The sequence below is a fragment of the Ambystoma mexicanum genome, chromosome 7p, assembly GCF_040938575.1.
Source record: "Ambystoma mexicanum isolate Mex_15411 chromosome 7p, UKY_AmexF1_1, whole genome shotgun sequence".
Lineage (NCBI taxonomy): Eukaryota > Metazoa > Chordata > Amphibia > Caudata > Ambystomatidae > Ambystoma > Ambystoma mexicanum.
The window spans coordinates 110,583,025-110,607,733 of NC_090939.1; the positions used below are offsets into that span (position 1 = coordinate 110,583,025).

General features: G+C 43.3%; 1 protein-coding gene across 2 annotated transcripts in view; it reads left to right on the forward strand.

Moving 5' to 3' along the window:
- The window catches only part of TIGIT (T cell immunoreceptor with Ig and ITIM domains), a 270,659-nt gene that overhangs the window by 90,718 nt on the left and 155,232 nt on the right, over positions 1 to 24,709 (forward strand). Inside the window, exon 1 of one of the 2 annotated variants that reach the window (XM_069635899.1) lies at positions 15,525 to 15,918. The exons of the other annotated variant lie outside the window; for it this stretch is intronic. Coding sequence (XP_069492000.1) covers positions 15,846 to 15,918 — 73 coding nt within the window. The 5' untranslated portion in view covers positions 15,525 to 15,845. Of the gene's footprint in view, positions 1 to 15,524; positions 15,919 to 24,709 lie in introns of those variants that run through there. 2 annotated transcript variants of the gene reach the window in all.

Consider the following 24,709-nt stretch of genomic DNA (forward strand, 5'->3'; position numbering starts at 1 on the left):
AGGGTCCCCCACAGTCTACGTGGCGTTTATCGACCTCTCATAGGCCTTTGACAAAGTCGAGAGGTCAAGACTGTGGAGAAAGCTTGAAAATTGGAATTGCCCGAACGATGTCCTACAACCAATAATAGCCCTTCACACCAACACTACACTCAACGTCCGCTGAACAGACAAGGAGCACTGTCCAAAGAAATCCAAGCACACAGAGGAGTAAAGCAAGGCTGCCCCCTAGCCCCGGCGCTCTTCGTGGCTTTTTTGGGGGACTACAAAGACTCGGAAGCCCAGGTCCGTAGCTTTCCGCCGAAGTTTGGCAATTGCACCCTCTCCCGTCTTCTCTACGCCGACGACTTGATTTTGTTTGACCAAACCCCGATCGGCCTCCAGCGGCAGCTGGATAACCTGGCAGTCTATATGAACACCAACAACCTCCAGATCAATCAGACAAAAACCAAAATCATGATCCTCTCTAGATCGGGCCGCCTCCAGAAAAAAACCCGATCCTGGTCAGTGTGTAAAACCAATATCGAAGTGGTCCCTCACTTCAAATATCTAGGAGTGATCATTGACGGGACTTCGCAGGAACTTAAAATGCAACAACGTCTGTGGGCCAAAACCAAACAACTGACTTCCCAACTAAGAGCGATTGATAGAAAGTACGGCAAATTTTCGCTAGCGCCGGCCATTAATTTCTATAAAGGAAAAATGGTTCCGGCCCTGACCTACGGCATGGACGCCATGTTCACTGTACCGTCCAAACTATGGAGGACACTGGAGGGCTACATCTGGAAATCCCTCCTAGGCCTACCCACCGCCATTCCAATCGAAGCCATCAGAAGAGACCTGGGCCTTCTATCATTAAGTGCCACCGTCAGCGGGGCCTCACTTGCCCTCTTCAGGAAGACCCTCATCAAAGACGGCTTGCCAATTCTCAACATCATTGGACAGGAACTCGAATCAACGAACTGCAAGGCTGTTCAAAAATGGATACACCTCCAAAAAACCAAACTGGACGACCTGCAATGTACACTAAACGACCTGATCACGAACCCGCAAAGAGTCAGCGAAAAACTGAAATTGCAAGACTGGATCAGCACTATCGACAAAGTGGTAGCAACCAATTTCCTAAACCATCTTCCACCAACTTACAACAAATTGAAACTCCCCATGGCATACTGTCTGAGATTCCCAGATAAAAAGCTACGCTCTACATTTCTAAGAGCGCGCTTAAACTTGCTCCATACTCGAGAAATCTTAGTGATGAGAAGGCTGTCCACCGTCACCACGTGTAGACTGTGCAAAATTCCGGACTCTATTGAGACCATTCGCCACCTTCTCCTAAACTGCCCCGCTTTAACTCAAGTTCGTACAGCTTTTCTCACTGCCCTATGGCTCGACTCGGTACTGATCGATGAGCAAACATGGTGGTACTGTTTGATATCTGGCGAAAAATCCCGCTGGGCTGCCGTCACGGCCAAAATAATGGAAGCAGCCTTCATCAAAATCAACGCTGCAACTTAGTTGTCTCTCTGACCATTGAACTTCAGTGCTCAGGCATCCAGCAACTGATGACCGCGCCATAGACAAACTTTGAGATAGCTATTGCGTTCGACACGCCTTGACTCAGGCTCTATACATTTTAAGCTGCCCTTGCTTCAAAGGGCGCATCCTTGTAAAAATCACTCACTGTGATTATACACAAGTAAATAAAAAAAAAATATATGTATTAAATAATCAATAGCCCTGAATAATATTTCTGACTTAAAAATTAACTATTTCACAAAACACAACTCCACAAATTCTAGATCAATTATATAATGCAAATATCTCCATAATGTTCCAAAAAAATAACTTGGATACTCAAAAGGGAGCCTTCAACAAGGTTCATCCAATTCAACACACTAATGTAACTTCAGAGACATCTGTGATCTTGCACGCAATCTGTGTTACAAAAGGCATATGTGTGCTGACATCAGTGATGTTATCTGCATAGTGCCCCGGCAAAGCCCCCATTGTATAAAAATATATGGTGGCTTGTAATTCTTCTTTTCATTAAAAGGCACCCTCTGATTTAACACCCTCTGGTATACAACCCCATCCAACAATTCTGGGACAGGTAATAGGCTGTATCATGAATCAATATTTTGTTTTATCAAAATAAGGAAACAATTCAAAGGAGGTCCCCTAACTTTAAGATGGGCAAGTCACCACAATATATTATATAAACATAGGCAGCAGGTTTACAGAAATAAAAGTTGGCCTGCCTGTAAAGATCTCACTAAGATACAACATGCAGACAGACATTTGAGAGTTTATATTTATATTTGCAAACTGCTATTCCTAAATAATACCATACTACTTCTAAACAGCACAGTCTAATTCAATCCTTAGATTGCTGATTATCAGCTAGTGTGTTTAAATACATCACACAGCATAAACCTAAAAACTAGCTTTCTTTTAATGAACGACAGATGTGAAGAAACACTTCCTTCATTTTCTCCAGTACATGTATTGGTATCAGAGAAAAGTTGTTTGGAAACCACATTCCTTTGAAGTACATTTGAGATCAGGTCCCCCAATGTGTACATGTTGTGTTGTGGGTTCATAGCATGTGCACATAAGTGAAATACAAGCTATGATGCATTGCATCAAACTTTTTAGGCTTGGATTTTGGGAAGCTGTGCAATCAATTTAGAATGCACATAATATTGATTTATCTACATACGCTAATATCATGATTTTGTGATTGGTTGAAAGCTGAACAAGTACCCCTCCTTTTTTATTTATCACATTGGGATTATCTAGTATAGGCCCCTCCGGCTTTCTGTGATGCGTCACGAGTGAGGTTTGAATGTTCATTTAAACTTGCATTACTTTCTATGGAAGACGAAGTAACTCAGCTAAACTCCTTTTTATCACAATATATATTTTTAAATATCTATGGTTTTCATAATTTTTCAATCCATTCTGGAACTGTGGATATGATGTAAATCACCCCACAAATTAATTGTCAGGTTACACCTGTGAAAACATAGAGGGTTTCATTTACTTGGTTATGATCTACAAAACACTGCACGTGCTGCACAAAGAATGCTTTTGGTTTGCAGTGTGCGCACAGCACAGAAACATGTTCTTTGTTCTCACTTAAATTAAATCTCACTTGGCTTTGAACACAGTGAGAAGGCAAGGTGCATTTCTCACTAAAATACAAAAGTATTCTATTTGGAACTAATTCCCTAGTGATATTCATTCTTGTTCCTCACTTCGCAGGGCAATGATTCTAGAGGACATATACCTAATTCAATTGGAGATTTGTATACTCATATTTGGAAACGTATTTTAAAGAAAGGGGCCAGCATGGACCCACACATCCTCCAGGTAATTTCTCCAGTCAGACAGGCCCCTCTGCTCTCCACTTTATCCACTTTGAGTGCTTCAGAGCTTTACCAGCTGGATCACCATTGTTTGGCTCTATTGGATTTTATTTCAATGCATATTTAAGAGCAATTCTCTTAAAATGAGCCCATGTGGGTGGGTGCAGCCCATTAATCAGAGGCATTTGTCGTGGTGCTCTTTTATCATACTTAACTAAGTGTGTTTCTTTTATTGGTGATGGCCAACCAAATGGAGAATTTCGAATCCCCTGAGTTCTCGGACCTTCCCCCATCAGCAATGAGTTTTCATGTATGGGGAACAGAAATGTTACTTGAATCAGACTCACTGGAAAACCAGCAACAAGCCAAAATTAGAATTGCTATATGGTCATGCATATTGAACAGTAATGCATTCCCAGCATACATTCTAGCGGTATCCAGTCATTGTATTGCAAACATTACATAGTGGTACATAACAGAGCGGACAATATCACACGAAAAACACTGAAAAGATTAAATAAATATTTAAAGGGAACTGTGGTAACGGGTAAAAATGGGTCAGGATGGGGTTGGGGTGGCGTTATAAGTGTAGAAAATCAGGGGGCTGGTGGCACCCCTTCTCCCCCCAATAAAAAACAAAAAAGTCAATATTTTTCAGTGTTTTGCCCACGATTAAATGTATGATATGATATATGATATGATATGGCATTTATAACGCGCCTATACACACAGAAGTGTTTCAAGGTGCGACGAGGCAAGGGAGGAGGAACAAAGGGAGGACAGACAATGATCCTACTAGGCCAGGTGTCATTCAGATCGCACAAGTGCATGAAACTACTCTGTAATTGTGGTCGGCAAAATCACATATAACCGTTCTAACACTCTTAAGATGTACTTATGGACATATGATGCATTCAAAATATGCTTCTCTCCATTTATGGTTGCATTCATTGAATTCCTTCATACCTATTCTTGAAATTATAGCACTGCGGGTAATCTGCCTGCTGCTGTAGGAAGGAATACACTAGGTACATTCGACATCTCAGTGTTTTGAATGAAATGCATTACTGGGCACTGAGGTCTATGGGCGTGATACGCGATATAAGAAATACAATAATAATAATAATCATAATAATAATCATAATAATAATAATAATAATAATAATAATTACAGAATTAGATCACTTGTCAATTCTGCAATAGAAATTCTTTGTTCATTTTTAACAGGAAGCTTTGCTCCATTTCAAAGCACATGGCATTTCGGCGTATGAAAGTAAAGGCTAATTTGCTTGGCTTGTGTGTTTTTTTTAAATACATATTTCCGCAGTACAAGCTGGCTTGTCTTCTTTGGTGGGTAGCATTTCTGACATAATATGTAGAAACGGGCACCAGTCTCTGGGCTTTCTCGCATTTTGCTCTGCACTATTGGCAGGGAATTATGTTATTATTGTTTTATCTGAAGTGTTGTTCTGTATTTCACAGGCTACGTTTTTCTTTCTTTGTTTATTTTTTCATTTATAAAGCGCACTAAGCCCGTGGGCATCAAGGCGCGGTTGCAACCAGTTACACATGCAAAAAATAGAGATAGTAGGTTCCAGGGTACAGTGTTACAGTGTTGAGGTCAAGTTTATGGTTTATAGTCGGTGCATCGAATTCCAAAGCATCAAATGCCTTGCCATCGAAAGAAATGCATAAAAAAGCATTGAATGTATTTTATTTTCATTTTTTTATGGGGGGGGGTCCCCCCCCCAACCACCCGTTTTTTAACCTTTGAAACCTGTTATAATTAAAATAAAACCTTTACCTTAAAAAAAAATAATACATTAAATGCTTTCTTTTTAAATGATTTTTTTCTATGGTATGGCATTCGATGCTTTGGAAGTCGATGCAATGACTAGATACCAAGTTTATGCATTCCACCATGTGTAGTTATGCAAAAAGCAAGGTTTTTAGTGGTCTCCTGATTATCCAGTAAGATTTCTCCGCTCTCAGGGATGGGGGCAGAGAGCTCCATTGTTTTGCTACGAAAGGTGGGGAAACTGGCACTACCCGCTTTGGATCGTTTAAATTTAGGTTGAAGTAGTTTGTTGCTGTGGACTGCTCCACTTGGTCTGCTCGACTGATCCCTGATGATTTTCTGGGTGAGATATGCTGGGACAGTGTTGGATAGACATTTATGTGTAATAGAGCTTTACAGATGATGCGCTCTCTGATTGGGAGCCAGTGTATATTTCTCCTGGTGACAGAGATATGTTCACGTCTTGGGATGTTCAATGCAGCTCGAACAGCATTATTTTGTATCACCTGTAACTTGGCAATGTTCTTGCAAGAGGTGCCCGAGAACAGGGCATTGCAGCAGTCCAACCAGTAACCTATGATTGCCTGGTCAATAGTGAGACAACTGGCCTGGCTGAGGAAGGGCTTGGCGGTGTTAATCAGCTTGGTAGTGTGTGCTGCAGGCGAGGCAATAGCATTTACTTGTCTCGTGCGGGATGAGATAGAGTCAAAGTAAATGCTGAGGGTTTTTACTGAGGGTGAACCAGGGATTTGGATTCCGTCAATGTTGAAGGAGGAATATTGGGCAACCAGATTCTTAATTGTGGCCGGCAGCCCCACCGGGAGGAGTTCTGTCTTCTCGTCATTGAGACAGAGGTGGTGAGTGGCCATCCGTGCTTGAATCATGGAGTAGACATTGTTTAGTGTGTTCGTATCTTCAAGTTAGTTGCTGGAGAGTGGTAACAAGACTTGGGTGTCAGCATAGTGAGTGTAGGATATGCCAATAGAGTCAAGGAGATAAAAAAGATGTTTTGTAAATATGTTGTAGAGTCTGGGGGAAGTACAGAGTTTCGGCGGGCACCACAGGGATTTCTGCTACAATGGTAATAGTATTGCTTATTCCGTAATCTTTATAGATGTTTTGACCTGGAGCTTCCAGTCTGAAGAAAGATCCTATGGCATCCGGATCTCAATGAACAGTTTAGAAGGAAAGTAAGGTAGCATTACCTTACTAAAGGCTATAGCTCTCAGTTGACCCTTTGCAGGGTTGCGCAATTAAATTAAAAAATTCAATAAAGTATGTAATATTAATTCAAAGATATGAAATGGTTGTAGTGAATTCTTCAACAAGAAATGTTTTATTCACATTTCTAGGTTTAGTATCGCCAATTCAATTCTCATATAGTGAGGCAACTTCGAAAAACATAGGTTGTTTCATCAGTAAGCACATATGCCAATGCATTTCGGTCTATGACCATCGTCAGGGCCATGCTTTAGTGAATATACCATCAACTGATCATTCATATAACAATACAGTATTTCAACACAAAACATATATCAATGATTCAAGGATAATGCAAAAACAGATAAAGCACATACCCCCAGGTGGATCCGTGTGAGTGAACAAGGGAGAAAATAAATGGAAAGTATGTCAATATTGTTAAACAACTATGTATTTCCAGTGTTTAACTATTCTCAACGTGCAGCAGTCTGTACCTGCTTTAAATTGGTTGTCCTCTCATATCGGTATTCTCAATAGTTGTCTCCAACATTCCTGTTGATTAACAGTAGGAGAGTCTGAGTGCTTCTATCTGTTCATTTACATATAACCAATATATCCGCACTAAAGAGTATCTTACCTTTGTGCACGGAGCTCGCACGTAGAACCGATCGCGTTGAAAGCGAAAGTGTAATGCGCGCGAACCCAGACGCCATCTAAGATCACCATGGGAACGTGGGCGGGGCGACGCTGAGCAGCGCGAGCGCTGCTGCACGTACGCCTCGGGTCCCACCTCTCTGCAGAGCTGCAGAGGGGCGGGATTGGTGCCACGGCGACCCGTGTCATAGAGCGTTAAAGAAAAAATATATGTTACTGTGCGCAAATGTCAGTGTATATACGATCACTTCATTCCGTGATCCTGGATCAAGTTATAAAAAGTTGGACATAAGAAATAAGAAATAAGAAAGAAGAACATTAATGTTTAAAAAAACCATATGCAAATGCTAATCCAAAAGGAACATCTTAATTAAGGAAAGAACGTATAGCCATATCCGGAATTCATCTACTGTACGTTATTATGATGTCCTTATGCTGTGTATGGAACAAAATTTTTACAAAAATTGCGTCCACAATGTTCTGGTTCGCAGTGCTACAGTTAGGAGCTGCAGACATACACTTGTTATCTAAATTAGAGAAAACACATGTGATTGATACTGCTTCCCAGAATATCCGTCCCGAAGCAACATCTGGTTATGTTTATTACAGGAAACACATATAATTGATATCTTCATTAATTCCTTTTGGGGTGAGAGAACTCAATCTATCAATCCAAAACGTCTCACGTTGATCTTTTCTGTAAATCCTCATGTTTCTCTCTTCTTTGGACCCTCTCTAAGATCACGAATTTTATCTGTGCCAAATTGTGTTGTTTGTTCTGCCAATGTCTTGCCACCGCCAAGCTTACAGCATTGTTCCTAATACACGATCTGTGCTCGTTCCACCTCATTTTAGCAGTACGTTGCGTTTGTCCAACGTAATACAATCCGCATGGGCATTTGATCCCATATATGATTCCTGGAGTGTCACATGTTGCATAGCATTTTAATCTTATCTTCTCTCCAGTATAGGGATGATTGATTGTTTCTCCTTTCATGATATAGCTGCAGTTGCTGCAGTTCAAACATGGGAATGTACCTATTCGGTCTGTGTTCTTCTTCTTCTGTGGTGGTCTCGTGTGAACTAATCTGTCTTTAAGGTTGGAGTTTCTTTGGTAGGCAAACGTGGGAGTTTCTTTAAATAGATGTTCAACCCTTTTATCGCATGTGACAGTGTTCCAATTTTTCTTTATAATTGCCTTAATGCGATTACTTTGGTGTGAATATTTGGAAACAAAGACTAGTGGAGGTGAAGTATCTTTCTTGGTTTCTCTTGGTTTGAGTAGATCTTCTCAATTCTGTGTGATTGTCCGTGCTTCTGCGGATGCAATTTCTTCCTGTGAGTAGCCTCGTGCAAGAAATTTGCTGCCCATTGCCTTAACTGCTACTTCATATTCACTTCGGTTGCTGACAATTTTTTTTAACTCTAAGCATTTGGCTATAGGGTAGATTTCTAATCAAACTTGGTTGGTGAAAGCTGAGCCGTTGTAACAGACTATTCCTGTCTGTGCTCTTCCGTTGGATTGTTGTCTGATATTCAGTTTGTGTGATGTTTATCTCCACATCTAGAAAGTGGATGGATTTCTGTGAGTATTCATATGTAAACTGTATCCGAAGGTCTATACTGTTGATATATCTGAAAAATTCTAGAAGGCGTACTTCTGTGTTCTTCCAAATGCCAAAAATATCGTCGATATATCTGATCCAAATAATAAGATCTTGATTCCACAGATGATTTAAGAGGACATATTCTGTTTCAAATTTATGCATAAATGAGTTCGCATATGAAGGGGCCATGGTTGCCCCCATGGCGTACCTGCGACTTGTAGATAATATGAATTCTTGTATTGGAAGTATGAGTTATTACTGATAAATTCAAGAAGTCCCATGATGAATTCTTTTTGTGCAGCTATATATCCCTCTTTCAAAAGCATCCACTCCACTGCTTCTCTGCCGAGATCATGGGGAATTGAAGTATATAGGCTTTTAACATCCACCGTGAAGCAGATGTTGTTGTTGTCAAATGCGATGCTACGTAAATACTGTAGGAAATGTGTAGAGTCTTTGATGTAAGTGCTCGTTTTCTGAATTAATGGCTGTAAAAAATAATCAATGTATTTGCCAAGTGGTTCAAGAATGCTGTTGATCCCCGCTACTATAGGTCTTCCTGGAGGTTTTTGCATGTCTTTATGGATCTTTGGGAGAGTATAGAAATGTGGAATCTTGGGATGTGTGTTCATCAAAAATTTCTTTGTGTTATGATTAATCCATTTGAGTTCTTCAGCCCTTTCAAGGAATTTTTCCAAGTTGGAACGGATTTCTTCTGTGGGATCTGATTCAAGTATGGCATAGGTGTTACTGTCACTGAGTTGCCTAAGGCACTCTTCTTCATAGTCACTTGTGTTCAGTAATACTAGGGCTCCTCCTTTATCTGCGGACCTTATTGTTATTTTATCATCTCCATACAGATTCTTGATGAGTTTAAGTTCATGGGGTTTCATATTATGATTCCTTGGTTGCTTAAATTTCACCTTCTCTAGGTCTTTTGTGACCTGTTTTTAAAAGATGTCCACCGAAGGGACAGATATTGGAGGTATAAAGTTACTCTTGCCTCTGAATTCTTTGAGATCTGAGTCCACTATGTCTCTTGGATTACTTTCTTCCAATTCACTGAAGAACACCTTCAATTTCATTTTACGAACTAGTTTGTATAATTCGATTTTTGAATCAAACAGAGTGCTATCGTAAGTGGGAACGAAACTTAGTCCTTTTTGTAGCGTTGTAATCTCACTTGAGGTCAAAGTTCTAGAGGATAGATTAATCACTATATTTTCTTCTGTTGCAATCTCGTGTTTGGTTTTCCTTTTTGTTTTTCTCTTACCCCTTCGTGTTCTCTTCTTCCTTCTCCTAAAAAAGGCACTCTATCTCTGTTGGGTGTCTCTGTTGTACCTGATGTACTTGAAGTTCCGGGGGTAGCTTCTTCCCCCTGATTGGATGTTTCTCTCTCTGTGTCGGTACCAGAGCTGGAGGTTTCACTAGTGTGGTTCTGTTTTGGTTTTCTCAGCTGGGGACCATATTTCTCCATCCAAGTATAGACTTCGTCCTTTAAATAATCATAAGTGTCACGTTTAAATTTTCTGATTTTCTTAGCCTCTAGTTCTTATTTGTATCCAGACAATTTATTGTTAATATCTTCCAAAATAGAGTCTACCTCTTCTCGGTTCAGTGTCGCCACTCTACACATTTCCTACAGTATTTACGTAGCATCGCATTTGACAACAACAACATCTGCTTCACGGTGGATGTTAAAAGCCTATATACTTCAATTCCCCATGATCTCGGCAGAGAAGCAGTGGAGTGGATGCTTTTGAAAGAGGGAGATATAGCTGCACAAAAAGAATTCATCATGGGACTTCTTGAATTTATCAGTAATAACTCATACTTCCAATACAAGAATTCATATTATCTACAAGTCGCAGGTACGCCATGGGGGCAACCATGGCCCCTTCATATGCGAACTCATTTATGCATAAATTTGAAACAAAATATGTCCTCTTAAATCATCTGTGGAATCAAGATCTTATTATTTGGATCAGATATATCGACGATATTTTTGGCATTTGGAAGAACACAGAAGTACGCCTTCTAGAATTTTTCAGAAATATCAACAGTATAGACCCTCGGATACAGTTTACATATGAATACTCACAGAAATCCATCCACTTTCTAGATATGGAGATAAACATCACACAAACTGAATATCAGACAACAATCCATCGGAAGAGCACAGACAGGAATAGTCTGTTACAACGGCTCAGCTTTCACCAACCAAGTTTGATTAGAAATCTACCCTATAGCCAAATGCTTAGAGTTAAAAGAATTGTCAGCAACCAAAGTGAATACGAAGTAGCAGTTAAGGCAATGGGCAGCACATTTCTTGCACGAGGCTACTCACAGGAAGAAATTGCATCCGCAGAAACACGGACAATCACACAGAATCGAGAAGATCTACTCAAACCAAGAGAAACCAAGAAAGATACTTCACCTCCACTAGTCTTTGTTTCCAAATATTCACACCAAAGTAATCGCATTAAGGCAATTATAAAGAAAAATTGGAACACCGTCACATGCGATAAAAGGGTTGAACATCTATTTAAAGAAACTCCCATGTTTGCCTACCAAAGAAGCTCCAACCTTAAAGACAGATTAGTTCACACGAGACCACCACAGAAGAAGAAGAACACAGACCGAATAGGTACATTCCCATGTTTGAACTGCAGCAACTGCAGCTATATCATGAAAGGAGAAACAATCAATCATCCCTATACTGGAGAGAAGATAAGATTAAAATGCTATGCAACATGTGACACTCCAGGAATCATATATGGGATCAAATGCCCATGCGGATTGTATTACGTTGGACAAACGCAACGTACTGCTAAAATGAGGTGGAACGAGCACAGATCGTGTATTAGGAACAATGCTGTAAGCTCGGCGGTGGCAAGACATTGGCAGAACAAACAACACAATTTGGCACAGATAAAATTTGTGATCTTAGAGATGGTCCAAAGAAGAGAGAAACATGAGGATTTACAGAAAAGACTGGATCAACGTGAGACGTTTTGGATTGATAGATTGAGTTCTCTCACCCCAAAAGGAATTAATGAAGATATCAATTATAAGTGTTTCCTGTAATAAACATAACCAGATGTTGCTTTGGGATGGATATTCTGGGAAGCAGTATCAATCACATGTGTTTTCTCTAATTTAGATAACAAGTGTATGTCTGCAGCTCCTAACTGTAGCACTGCGAACCAGAACATTGTGGACGCAATTTTTGTAAAAATGTTGTTCCATACACAGCATAAGGACATCATAATAACGTACAGTAGATGAATTCCGGATATGGCTATACGTTCTTTCCTTAATTAAGATGTTCCTTTTGGATTAGCATTTGCATATGGTTTTTTTAAACATTAATGTTCTTCTTTCTTATTTCTTATTTCTTATGTCCAACTTTTTATAACTTGATCCAGGATCACGGAATGAAGTGATCGTATATACACTGACATTTGCGCACAGTAACATATATTTTTTCTTTAACGCTCTATGACACGGGTCGCCGTGGCAACAATCCCGCCCCTCTGCAGCTCTGCAGAGAGGTGGGACCCGAGGCGTACGTGCAGCAGCGCTCGCGCTGCTCAGCGTCGCCCCGCCCACGTTCCCATGGCGATCTTAGATGGCGTCTGGGTTCGCGCGCATTACACTTTCGCTTTCAACGCGATCGGTTCTACGTGCGAGCTCCGCGCACAAAGGTAAGACACTCTTTAGTGCGGATATATTGGTTATATGTAAATGAACAGATAGAAGCACTCAGACTCTCCTACTGTTAATCAACAGGAATGTTGGAGACAACTATTGAGAATACCGATATGAGAGGACAACCAATTTAAAGCAGGTACAGACTGCCGCACGTTGAGAATAGTTAAACACTGGAAATACATAGTTGTTTAACAATATTGACATACTTTCCATTTATTTTCTCCCTTGTTCACTCACACGGATTCACCTGGGGGTATGTGCTTTATCTGTTTTTGCATTATCCTTGAAACATTGATATATGTTTTGTGTTGAAATACTGTATTGTTATATGAATGATCAGTTGATGGTAGAGTCTGGGGGACAACAGGAACCTTGGGAGACCCTGCAACATATAGGGTCTGGTTGGGCTCTGTGGTACTCAGCGAACACTCTCATAGATCTGTCCTCAAGGAATGAGACCACCCAGGCGGTGGCTTCCGGCTAGAAGCATGCGGTGGTCAAGTGCTGGCAGAGGATCTGGTGATCAACCAGATCGAATGCAGCTGAGGGATCCAAAAGCAGGAGGAGGGCTTGTTTGTACAATTCAGTAAAATACATTCTCTTTTAGTGTGGTAGATTGCCTCACTTTCTGTTCATATTTGAAGAAAAAGTACATAATATGTAAACATAGAAATGCACCATTTCAGCATTTCACTTCAGTTTGCCCCACAAGGGAGTGAAACATTCACACTTCAAAATCTTATCCACAGCCCTGACGATGAATCAATGTGTTTATGTGACCCAGGTTGCATGGCCAGTAAGCCTGCCATCTGCGGATGTAGCAGGATGGAATCGTTGTCTTCAGTGTGCCCCGCATGGCTTGGCAGTGCCAGGATATATTCAGGTGTGGCCATTTTGTCAAGAGATTGCTGTTGAATTGTAGATTGATGATGAGTGTGATTGGTGTCCAATTGAGCACCAGGCATGGATTGTCTGGTGTGGGAAATGCATCCAGAGACAATGGCACTGCTCTGCTGCACACTGGGGTGTCTGAGTGTATGCAGCCTCCTCACCCGTGTGTGGGTGCGCATATTGCGTTGCTGTCTATCCTCCATCTGTGAGGGGTACAGTCATATCTGCTGTTGGTGGGGCAGTTCTGCACTTTTGATTTAGCCATTATCACACGTGTGTTGCATGTGCATGTGGTAGCACTGTGGGACTGTACATTTGTTACGCAATCGTGGCCTTTGATTGGCCATTTCTGCGGGTGGCATCCATACTGAGCTGAGAGAGAGCCCTATAAGTTGTTGGCGCATGGACCTCCCTTGTCTATTGCCACTCCATCCTTTCTGTGTTCATCTCCGCCTGAGACCTTGAAGAAGCGTGCTACTCCATGTACGTGTATGAGTCTGGAAGAGCAGTGCGGTTTTCATGGAAGCTTGTTTCTCGCATTTCACTTACGCAGTGTCTTTTTTGTGCTGTAGCCCTTCAGCTGGGAGAAGTCATCATTTTCCACGGGAGTTGACCTGGTTTGGGTCTATTTGACCTAAAACATTTGACCTAATCACATTTGATCACATTTATTTGACCTTTTTTGGAACTAAAATGCGGGGGGAGACCCCCGCACACCTCCCCCACTTCCCCTCAACTTAATCTATACCCTTACCCACTCCCATATATATATTTAATCAAATTTGACCGAAAAAAAGGTTAACAAAAATTCGATGAAATGTTTTAGGTGAAATGGTTTTAGGTCTATTATGCTAATACTGTTGTCCTTATATGGTGTTTTTCGAAGGGCGTTTTGGTACCTGATGTATTAGTTGGGGTGTCCATGTAGGGGTGCTGAGAAGGTGTTCTCACCTTTATGTTTTTGTGTAAGTCACTTATGCGCTGGCTGTTGTTGTTCTGCTCTTGGTGGTCCGTTTTCTTTAATTGATGTAGTCGAACTTTTCCGGGTTTTTTGCAGTTTTGAAGATCAGTTTCATTTCACTGCAGTCAAGCACGACATTTCTGACGTTCCCTTGATGAAGCCTGGAATGTTTCGTTCTTTACTTTCACCCAATTCGCTTTTGATGTTTTTGCAAATTGTATTCATTGTAATGAATACAAATTATATTTTGACTCGTGTTTTCCCTCACATTTTATAAAATGCTATGATTTTAACCTACGATAGGAATGGATCAAAGGATTACAGTTTCATTGATTAAAAACAAAATGTATTTGTGTGGTTTGTGCTTAAAATAAACCTCAGAACACAATATAAAACAGGTACAATACATTTCATCAAATACATTCAATAATTAATCCATACAAGTTTTTAAAAAAAAAATACAATTTCATCAAAATTCAGCACACAAGAAGAAATACCTATACACGTTACCTAAAATGATGTTCATACTCAGCTCAATCACATTTTTGGTTTGGACAATGACTGTTGGTGCAAAATATGAATGAATTCATCCTTTTATGAGGTGCTGCAATTGAAATAAATGTTTTCAGCCTCTGTTCTAGTGTGCAGAACTACAATTCTTTGTTTTACAGGTCCCATTGTGTAGGACTGTGAGGGGTTAGAGATGGCACAGGTGTTACCTAGGCGTTCCCAGGGTATGGCATGGTCTCGCATCTCCTTTAATCCTGCTACTTAGCTCCCAACCTCATTGTGATTGTTGATTCCTGTAACTAACAGCACTTGGACAGCAAAAAGCATGGGGTTCAGCCTGCGCTACCTAAAAAAGAGCCACAATTATTTAAAGTAGGATTTTTGGCCTGTCAATCTTTGTGAACAGTAGAACTGGGTGTTGTCGGAGATCAGCTAACACATGTCAAGCCCCCGGCCACTTCTCCAACTCACATCTTTCCCAGGAAAGCCACAGAGACATTGTTTTAATTGTCTCATTCAACACCTAAAACAATGCACACTCCGCAGTACTTCCTCTAGGTTGTTGTGCCTGTCATTTCACAAACTAGTTTCTGTCTTGTATCCTGTTTTTAGTTTCCACTTGACTTCGCTGTCCTTGCTGAATTCTAATGTGCATCGTGCCACGCCAGCCCTTTTTAGCGATAGAGATGTAGCTATTTTTCACAGATCCCGTCTTTTTCTCTCTATTCCGCTTTATCGGTGTGGTGTGGTGTCCACCACGCACAGAGCGCACTTTAATCTTCTTATTTTAGGCAGGTAAAGATGTAACAGGCAGGTCTTTGCTTGGACCCACGGTTAGCCGACATGGAACTTTCCCCAGTGCCCCGTGGGCTTGTCCTCCTATTTGAGTTCTCAGCTCTGAGTGCTGCACACCGTGTGGTTTTGCTGTGATTACACATCGCCCACTTGTCTCCCCCGACGCTTCACTTCCGCCTTAAGCAGCGACCTGAGGCAGACCCCAGTTAAGGCAGCCTAGTTTCCAGTCCTTGGGCTCTGAGGGAAGCAAGGTGCTGCGTCAGAGCTGTGTCGACCTGCGCCAGGCCCCAGTTAAGGCAGCCTAGTTTCCAGTCCTTGGGCTCGGAGGGAACCAAGGTGCTTCTGAAATGGACGGCTGCCAACCCCGGCTCCCGGCACGCATGCTGTGGCACACAGCATTAGCGCTGAACTGTCTTGCAGGTATGGTTTCATTTGCGGCAGGTAGCTTCTTAGCTATTAATAAGCACAGCGAGCATTTCAAGAAGGTATTCCAGGTCTAGCAGCCAGTAAATTCATATTTTTTGTGTTATTATTGATGATGTCATTATTAGTTATGTTATGTTACTTGGTCCTGCTATAGCACAGTTTTTGATATTTGCATGGCCTCTTGGCGCTTTGGGTCCTGCAAGTAAACACCTGGGTCTCTGGGTGGGTTAACGACAGACCTGCCTAACCTCCAAGCTGGAAACCTCAGGGGAAGAGCTTGCAATCTCCAGGGTGGTCGGCCGGTGGCGGCTTCCTTCCCTCAGCAGTGATCAGCGGATGCCTGTGAGAGATGGGGCACACAAGACGGCTCTGTCAGTAATGTCCACAGGGCGCCTGCCGGCAGTGCTTAATGTGTGGGGGTGTTTGCCGGGGCTCAGTCCAGGCACTTATTGCTGAGCCCTGGCACTTATTGTCTCAGACTCAGAGCCTGATTCACAGAAGCGTTTTATAATGGTATGTGTAAATCACACATCTGCCGTAGTGACTGAGTACATCCGTCCACCTCAATAAGCCGGTGGGAGTTGCAGCTTTAACCCCATATATGCTGACAGCATGGGGAGGAGCCATGGGTTGCGGCAACAGTGGGCGGGGAGCTGCCCATCCTGACATGTCATGGGCGTGTTCGAAAATATTTGAGCCCTGAGAGGCATTGCTAGGGGGGTTGCTGTGGGGGCTATAGCCCTGGGTCTTTTGGTTGTAGCCCCGGATAGAAGCTCAGGGGCTACAACCAAAATGCTAGCTATCCCTGAGTCCCGACAGTCCTGACATTAGCATAGCCCCGGATCTTTTCCAGACCTCGCAACACCCCTGCCCGGCAATTATTTATTTTAACAAATTAAGCACTGCCCACCAGGGCATTTAGACACTTGCCACCTCTTTGTTGATGGCTGGTGATTAGAACTCAGAGGGGCCAATTGATATTTTGTCAGAAAGATTCCTCACTTCAAGACATGTTTTAAATGTTCTCATTTTCATCCTGTGTTTTTATTTGACCCAAACAAAGAAAGGTTGGCATTTATGCAACATTTAACATGTTCCTTACACTATACATAAAGAAGCAATATGTCTATGTGAACCAATAAGCAGGATCTTTTGTTATGCAGCTCTAAGTCTTGAAAGTACATCTGCAAAGTACAAGGGTCTATTGCATTTTCAGCACATGATCCAGTATAGAAGGTTGTTGGATGCACATGTAAAACACCCCATCAGTCTGTAGTTCTGCCCTCTGGGAGGTATCTTGATTGCATAAGAAAGGTCTATAGGGGGAAAGGGGCAGGGCTCGGGGCAGGACTATAGAACTATGGGGCGCAGTACATGTGCATCCAGCGACATTGTCTACTTGACTTTGTGCATGAAATGCACCGGGTGGGGTTACTACGTAGGGGCAACTGGTCAAGAACGACATAAATGTATGAATGTCCATCGTCAGAGTGTCAAGCGATGCACCTGGAAGAGCCCACTTGCTGAACATTTATCGGAAGCAAAGCGTACCCTGGATGATCTTAAAATTGTTGTACTCCAGGGAAATTTTAGGACTAAGAAAGCCAGGAAGACCTATTAATTCAAATGCATGCACATTTTCAAAAGAGTGAAAGGGAGCTTGAACAGACATTGCATTTTCATGAGTCACCACCCCAACGATCAGACTCTCACTCTTTCATTCCATCGAGATGCAGGGATTGCAACATTCAGACAAGAGACTTTCTATAGATTTTTCTATAGCCCTTCACTGGCATCTGGCTGATTCTGCACCAGCCCCACACGCCTCACTAAGTCAATGGGCCTCATTCCGAGTATGGCGGTAAGGGATAGCGGCCACCGCTAACGAGAGCGGTGGCGGTAATCCCTTACCGCCATACTCCGAGTTCCCTTAGCGCCATGGTGCTTTTAACACCTGCTTTTAGCAGGCGTTAAATACCATGGCGCTAAGGGACCTTGATGTTAATTACGCCACCGTAATTTACGGTGGCGTAATTGACGCCTTCCCCACTCCCATTATGCCCTATGGGGCAAGAATGGGAATGGGGAAGGGTAAATGGGGATTGGGGAATTACCGCCCCGCCAACCTTGGAATGGGGCGGTAATTCCGCCAACCACCAAGGCGCTGCCGGTCCGGGTACGGCGTCAACCAAGGCGTTAATAGCGCCATTGGTTAGCGCCGTACTCGGAATGAGGCCCAATGTCTCTGTGCCAGGCTCACTCCAGCCCAGCCCAATCAGCCCTCAAACAGCCTCACAGACAAAAGCCTTCGAGAGGCCAGTGAGGGCCCAGTCTCAAGTCAGACCCTGCCCTTTCCTCATGATGGTGATAAAACACATGGGCGGTCATTACGATGTAGGCAGTAAGGGGTTAACGGCGCCGGTAAAGGTGCCGGAGCCGTCAACCCCTTACTGCCTCATTACGAGTTCTGCTCGCGGGACCCGCTAAGGCCGCCTGGTAAAACTAGGCGGCCTTAGTGGGTCCCGCGAGCAAACCAGGGTGCTAACAACAGGCCTGTTATTAACGTGCCCATTGTTAGCACCTTCCCCATTCCCATTGAGCTCTATGGGGGCTCGAATGGGGATGGGTTCCTTGAATGAGGAATTACCGGGCCCTCCAAGGTCGGAATAGCCCGGAAATTCCTCATTCAAGGAACCCGGACCCGGTACCCGGTATGGAGGTAGCCATGCCGCTAACAGCAGCATGGTTACCTCCATACTAGGAATGACCCCCATGGTGTTTGACAGCAAGAGTGCAAGGAGGAGTAGTGGCTAGACGGCCTACCAGCCATCACGCATCTACCAAACAACAGTGACCCTAATCGCCAAGGTGAAACCGGCACAGATAAGAGCTAGACCTCCTTCACCTTTTTTGGTAACGTGACCGAGGGCGACCTTTGAACTCAAGAGGGGTGTGAATGTCACGACATTAGCAATCCAAACAGCAAAGTACAACAGTCCAAAATAAAGGAATGTGCAATCAAAGTTCCATCAAAAATATATGTACTTTAATTAAACATACCAATGCACAAGTAACAATTAAAACACTATCAAAAACCCACCCGAGTAAAGCAAGAGAGGGAAATGCAGAATGTAAAGATGCCGGCACGCTGGTTATTTAGCAGGGAGGAAAAAGGGAATAAAATACTGCAATGTTCAAAAAGGATATTCTTCCTGGTGAAAAAGGTGCAAAAGGTGCTTAGCCAGTCCCTAGGTTCCCAACAAATGGACCAGTGGGCGTGGGGCCTACTAAAAGTACCTTAATCAGTTCTTGACAGTTCAACAGCGTCGAACCAGCCTTCTAATCGTTGTTCAAGTGGATTGAATCAGGATTCGATGCAGCAAGTCGCAGTGATCTAGACGGGGAGCAAACGTCGAGTCGGGTTTGAAGAGAATCTCACTGCATTCAATTGAAGCGGGTCGATGGGGCCACCAGGATCGGTTTGATGTTTGATCACAGGTCCAAGGTGAAGATGCTGGTGACTCGAGGAGGTTGGTCGAGATGCAGCAGTTCAAAGTCTTTTCGCAGTGGCAAGCATCTGGTTCGAGCTGAGGCAACACTGAGATTAGCTGGCGCAGCGAGGCGACAAAACTGGTTCGGAGATGCATCAACAGATGAAAGAGAAAAACAGTGCTAAAAGCAGCCCTGGTGGGCCCCGCTGGTTCGAAGGGTGCAGAATGTGGTTTGAAGATGGCTCAAAGCAGATTCACAGCAAAAATCAGGGATCCTAGCCAGTCTGGCTCTCATGCCGCTGTGAGTCCAAATCCAGGCGGACAGGAGCAAGACATGGTTTTTGTTCTCTCAACATGGGGGAAGCTCGAACACCTGCAGGCGCCTTGCACTTCCAGTAAGGTGCTAGGTACCGGTGTAGCTGGTAGAGAGGCAGGTCTTGCTTCATCAGCCAGTCACCCTCTATCTGCCGTGGAAGTGTCTAGGGAGCAGAGCTTGCCTCTGCCTTGGAATACTCCATTTTCACCTGACTGGCACTTTTTTCATGGAAATTAATGAAAGGAGGGTCCGGTTAGCAGACCACCCTTTCGGAGATGTAATTACCTGCATAATTCTTATTAATAAAAAAAAAAAGCCAGGGCTTCTACACCCTTGCCAGATTTCAATTCAGGAACTATGGTGGAGTCCCATTGAGTGGGTACAGGCATTGGTTAATTGTTGTCCTTTTTAAGCAGAGCTAACGTCTCTGCTGCCACCTGTTTCTGTACATTAAAAGGTTCCCCTTGTGCCAGTGGTCTAACAGTCTTGTCAGTTTGAAGCCTTATGTGATCTGCTCTCAGTTTTCCAATGCCTTGGAATAGTGATAGGAACAGTGTCTGCAAGAGTGTCATTTTATCCCCTTCTCCTCTCACATTGTTCAATATAGAATGTGTATTAGGTTAAAGCAATCGCAGACTTGAATCTCAGGATACCCCTACTTCTTCCTTGAATATCTAAGACAAATAGTCCATGGTGCCCTCCTGGTCATTCTATCTTAACAGCGCTTGGATCTTTGCCTTAAAAGGAAAAGATTGTTCACCAAAAAGGGGCAAATGCTTGTCATGGATGGAGACGGCAGATGTTTGTCTTCAATCTGTAAATAGTCTTCTTCCCCCATTACATTCACTGTGGCACCCGGGCCAATCGTGAACAACCTGGAATGTTTTCAATGGCTTTATCATTTGCACGCGTTGGATTCATCCAGTGCTGGCTGTGTAGTATATTAGCAAACCAAAAGAGGTGATGGCTGGAAGGTTTAGAATGAATCTTAACCTCTGCCATTGCTCTGGGCAACCCTCCAGACCATCGTTCTTCGGCTGCTAAGCCATTACAAAAGGGGAAAGAACATATGCATATCAGGCTTGGTCCCTCCCGAAAAGGTGCAGTCCAGCCGAAACTGCTGGGTCACATCCCTTCTGCACAAGACCACTAGCATCCACATACATGTTTCAGCCTCATTGGGCATCATCGGTGCAGAGTAGTTGGGTCTCTAGGCCCAGCAGGCACTTGCATATTATATACACTGTGGTATTGTTTGTCCGGGTAGCATATCCTTTGTAGGTTTTGAGATTCTCTGTTGGCGAGACTAGTGCAGCCTTGGTATCACGGTTATCGGATATATTTCAGGAAGGCAAACAGCTTAGGCATGGGGGCCTCGCCTTGGCTTTTTTGACATTTTAAATGAAATTGAATGATGGTAGATCAACCTCCGGAAAATGAGTGGGGCTAATATGTACACATTTTACTATGCTCTGGGTGTACACAGCCTACAGGTGCAATTCCCCCATGTCATATTTATTTGGCTTCTGACAGGTGGAGTACACAATGCATTTCCAGAAGGGGGTGGACCAAATCTTCCACCTGCCATGGCCAGCATAATTAATAAACAAAGGTTCCATGGTTCCACCCTGTCTGTTTGTTGAACCCTCTAGCTAGTGGCAGCATTTGCATGCTAATCAATCAGAGTTTAATTCAAACAGGCCTACATGGGGCCTGGCTGCAGAGGGTAACAAAGGAAACAGGAAACCCCAAAACGTTTTCATATGTACTGTGTCAACCTGGAGCCAGCTTCCACCCTCAATATCAATTGACAGTAAAATGTCATGTCTGGGACTGCATGTTTACAGTATTCATCCCTGCAGGGGGATCCCATTCAGAAGGTACAAGTATGTGGTTTGACAGACCCAGGAAGTCTGGTCTCGCTGCAGCTTTAAGGGAGACCTGCCGATTTCATCAGGAACCATAGAGAGCTCCATTAACCAGAAGGACACTTTGATGCACAACAGACAGATCAATGGGTGGGACTTAGTATTACATGTTTTCACACCTTTACCTTTTCTGTTGCAAAGCACTCTGGTTATGACCTCACGCATACAGAAGATTGTTGGTGGGGACCCAGGATTGGTTAATTGAGGTAGGCTTAGCCTACCCCAATCTCTGTGGTCCATTTGGTTTAAAAGAAGGCTGAGCTCCTCTTCTGGAAGATCATCTGAAGGCTTAACCAGAAGCACAAGGAAGAACTCATCATTGGACCCCTGGCTGAAGGTACAGTCGGCCTTAATTCTTCTGCCAGTGAAGGAAGGCCAGGACTTCCATGGGGGAAGCAAGATCCCTCCCCTAGACCTCTCCCAGGGAACAGAGGCAAGTACGGAATCCAGAGGACCCTCCAGTAGCTCCAGAACCTGTACTCAGCCAGCACACAGTGTGCCCTGCTAGGCTCTGCAGCAAGCTTCATATGTGGGAAGTGCCAGAGAGCCTCTGAATCAAACCAAGGACAAGGCAGCTGTCTGCAAAACTCTCTCCTCAGCTTTGGGCTATATGCCTTAAACAACAACACAAGCCCAGTGAAGGAGCTAGGAGGAGTGCATCGACAAGCATCTACCAATGCCCACCTTAAAGGATATCTTCTAGCAAGTCAAGCCCCTCAATCTGCAACAGACTGCACCGTTGATTGTTGTTACGCCGCAGTCGCTAAAGCCACCCGCGGCACCTCTACCAGTGCTTCAGAACCACTGACCAGCACTGAAACAGTGATCCCTGGCCCTGAGCCTCCATATAGGCCAGCCTGCAGCCGTATGTCCAGCTTCGCTCACCGAACTTCCTGACGCCTGATACCCGCAGCTGTGTCCTATCTGGAGCTCTGTCACAGAAGCTGCAAAGCACCCTGAAACTGAATTGACTCTGTTGAGCACCAATAACATTTAAAGCAAAAGGTACATTGTGGTTCTGTCCCCCTGGTCCTTCTTTGAAGGCTTCTAGTGACATTTTACGACCCAGTGCTCCCGTTGTGTTGAAACCAGGTATCCTTTTACTATTGTGATTAATTACTATACCGACTATCCTGCTGTCAGTATCCAGAGTCCATCCCTTTGCTTTCTTTGAAACTGTCTCTTCTCTGCATTCCTTTACAGGGTGGGTTGTATTTCATAGTGTGCTAGAACTGTCTGTTGGGATAATAAAAAAGTAGATATTTGTATACAACCTTGACTGGACAGTCCCTTTTGGTAGTGATTGTATTTTGCTGTGTTGCAACTACTGTCTTTGTGGCACATGACACACTGCTTGTCCGAATCGGGCTAAACTGGCAGGTGCCTATTAAAGCAATCTCATTTTTAGTTTTGGCTATTAGTGATTGGCGCACTGCCTATATTAAGCAGAAACTATTTTCATGGGAAGTGAAGGGAGGAGAGGGAGAGATTGCATATGAACAGTGACACTTCGCCTCTGGGTGTAGTTTGGTTATTTATCCACCAATTTACCATCCAATGGCCATACAAGTCCCCAGGGCCATTCCCACACACTGACTGCCTCTCCCCGCCTAAAACACACCCCTCTGGGATTTCTTTGAGCTAGCTCTGTATTTCTGAGCCTTCTTCTGAAAGGTAATGGCTTAATTGCAGCTATAACCCAACGACTGGTGTAATAGAAATGTCTTAACCAAGTGTGCCTTCAGCCACTTGAATTATAGGTCTATTGTTGCGCAGAATTCCTGTTTGAAACAAGTATTAGCAAAGCCAACTGTTCCGTCTCTAGTATGGGCATTAGATAGGCATTTGCCAGGCACGGCCATAATATCCATAGGTACTAACACGATTTGATAACTGTTGCAATAGTCTGACCGAATAGTACCGTTATGGCAGTGCTTGAAAATGCCAGGCCCATGCCTGCACTTAACACCCACACTGCTGGATTTGCCAATGCTTGTTTAGGAGAACTTGTTCAGAAGCCACGAGAGAATGTCAGGCAGTTTCGTACTCCCTGCGGTAATGGGGACTGGAACATGAATAGGAATGTAATCTGATGCATCAGGGAACGGATTTATCTGGGGAGGGGCAGTGATAAGGAAGGACACCACTGGGAGCCTTCAACCTTTGTGAGAGAATGGCATAAGAGAAGGAGGCCTTGGCCTCCCTTGGAACATGAGCAGGATAATATAAGATGCAAACATGGTCCTAATAATGGTGGCTGATGGCTGGGTGCTGTCTCTGTGTTATTGATAGTGAGCATGGCCTGAAAGGAGCCTTCTTATGAGGAACGTAACCCATTAACTGCTGAGGATGTGTATGATCACAAGGATTTATGACACTGCCCTGCATGACATCTTACCAAATTCACCTGCCGGGTTCTTGGGGAGAATGGCTTATAATTAGTATTCTTATGGGGGACGTACCCCCTTAATTGCCAAGATTGTTCATAATAATGACAAGGGTCTATGACACTGCACGACTTTTTGTAGGTTGTTGAATTTTCTTAATTTGAGGGCCATACATTTTTCCCACAAATAGGACAGATTGAGCATAGAGATGGAGCCCAACAATAGGGGGTTCAGGGGTACCCCCCGCCTCCCGAGAATAGTTTTTAAATATTGGGTTAAAATGGTGCATTATACAGTACAATCTTTGTGAAGTGATGGGTAAAAAGCCAGCTAGTTTGCAGTTGATTTTGTAATTCCAATCCAAAAATGCAATAGATACAAGTTTCCAACAGTGCACAAGAGCAGTTCCCAACGCATTTTCATTATGCGTTGGTCCATAATACATGCAAGTATGATAACATTTTCACTCTCCCTGTGCTCCATGCTGGCTGCACCAATATATGCCAAAATTCCTATATAAGAACATACTCATGTTTGGACATAATGCCAGTAATATAAGGACATTCTCCTGTTGACTTTACCTTTACAAATGCCATGCCATAATAAGAAAACATGTCTGAACTGGCTCCACAATGTAGTCCAGTCTAGAAACATAATAACAGA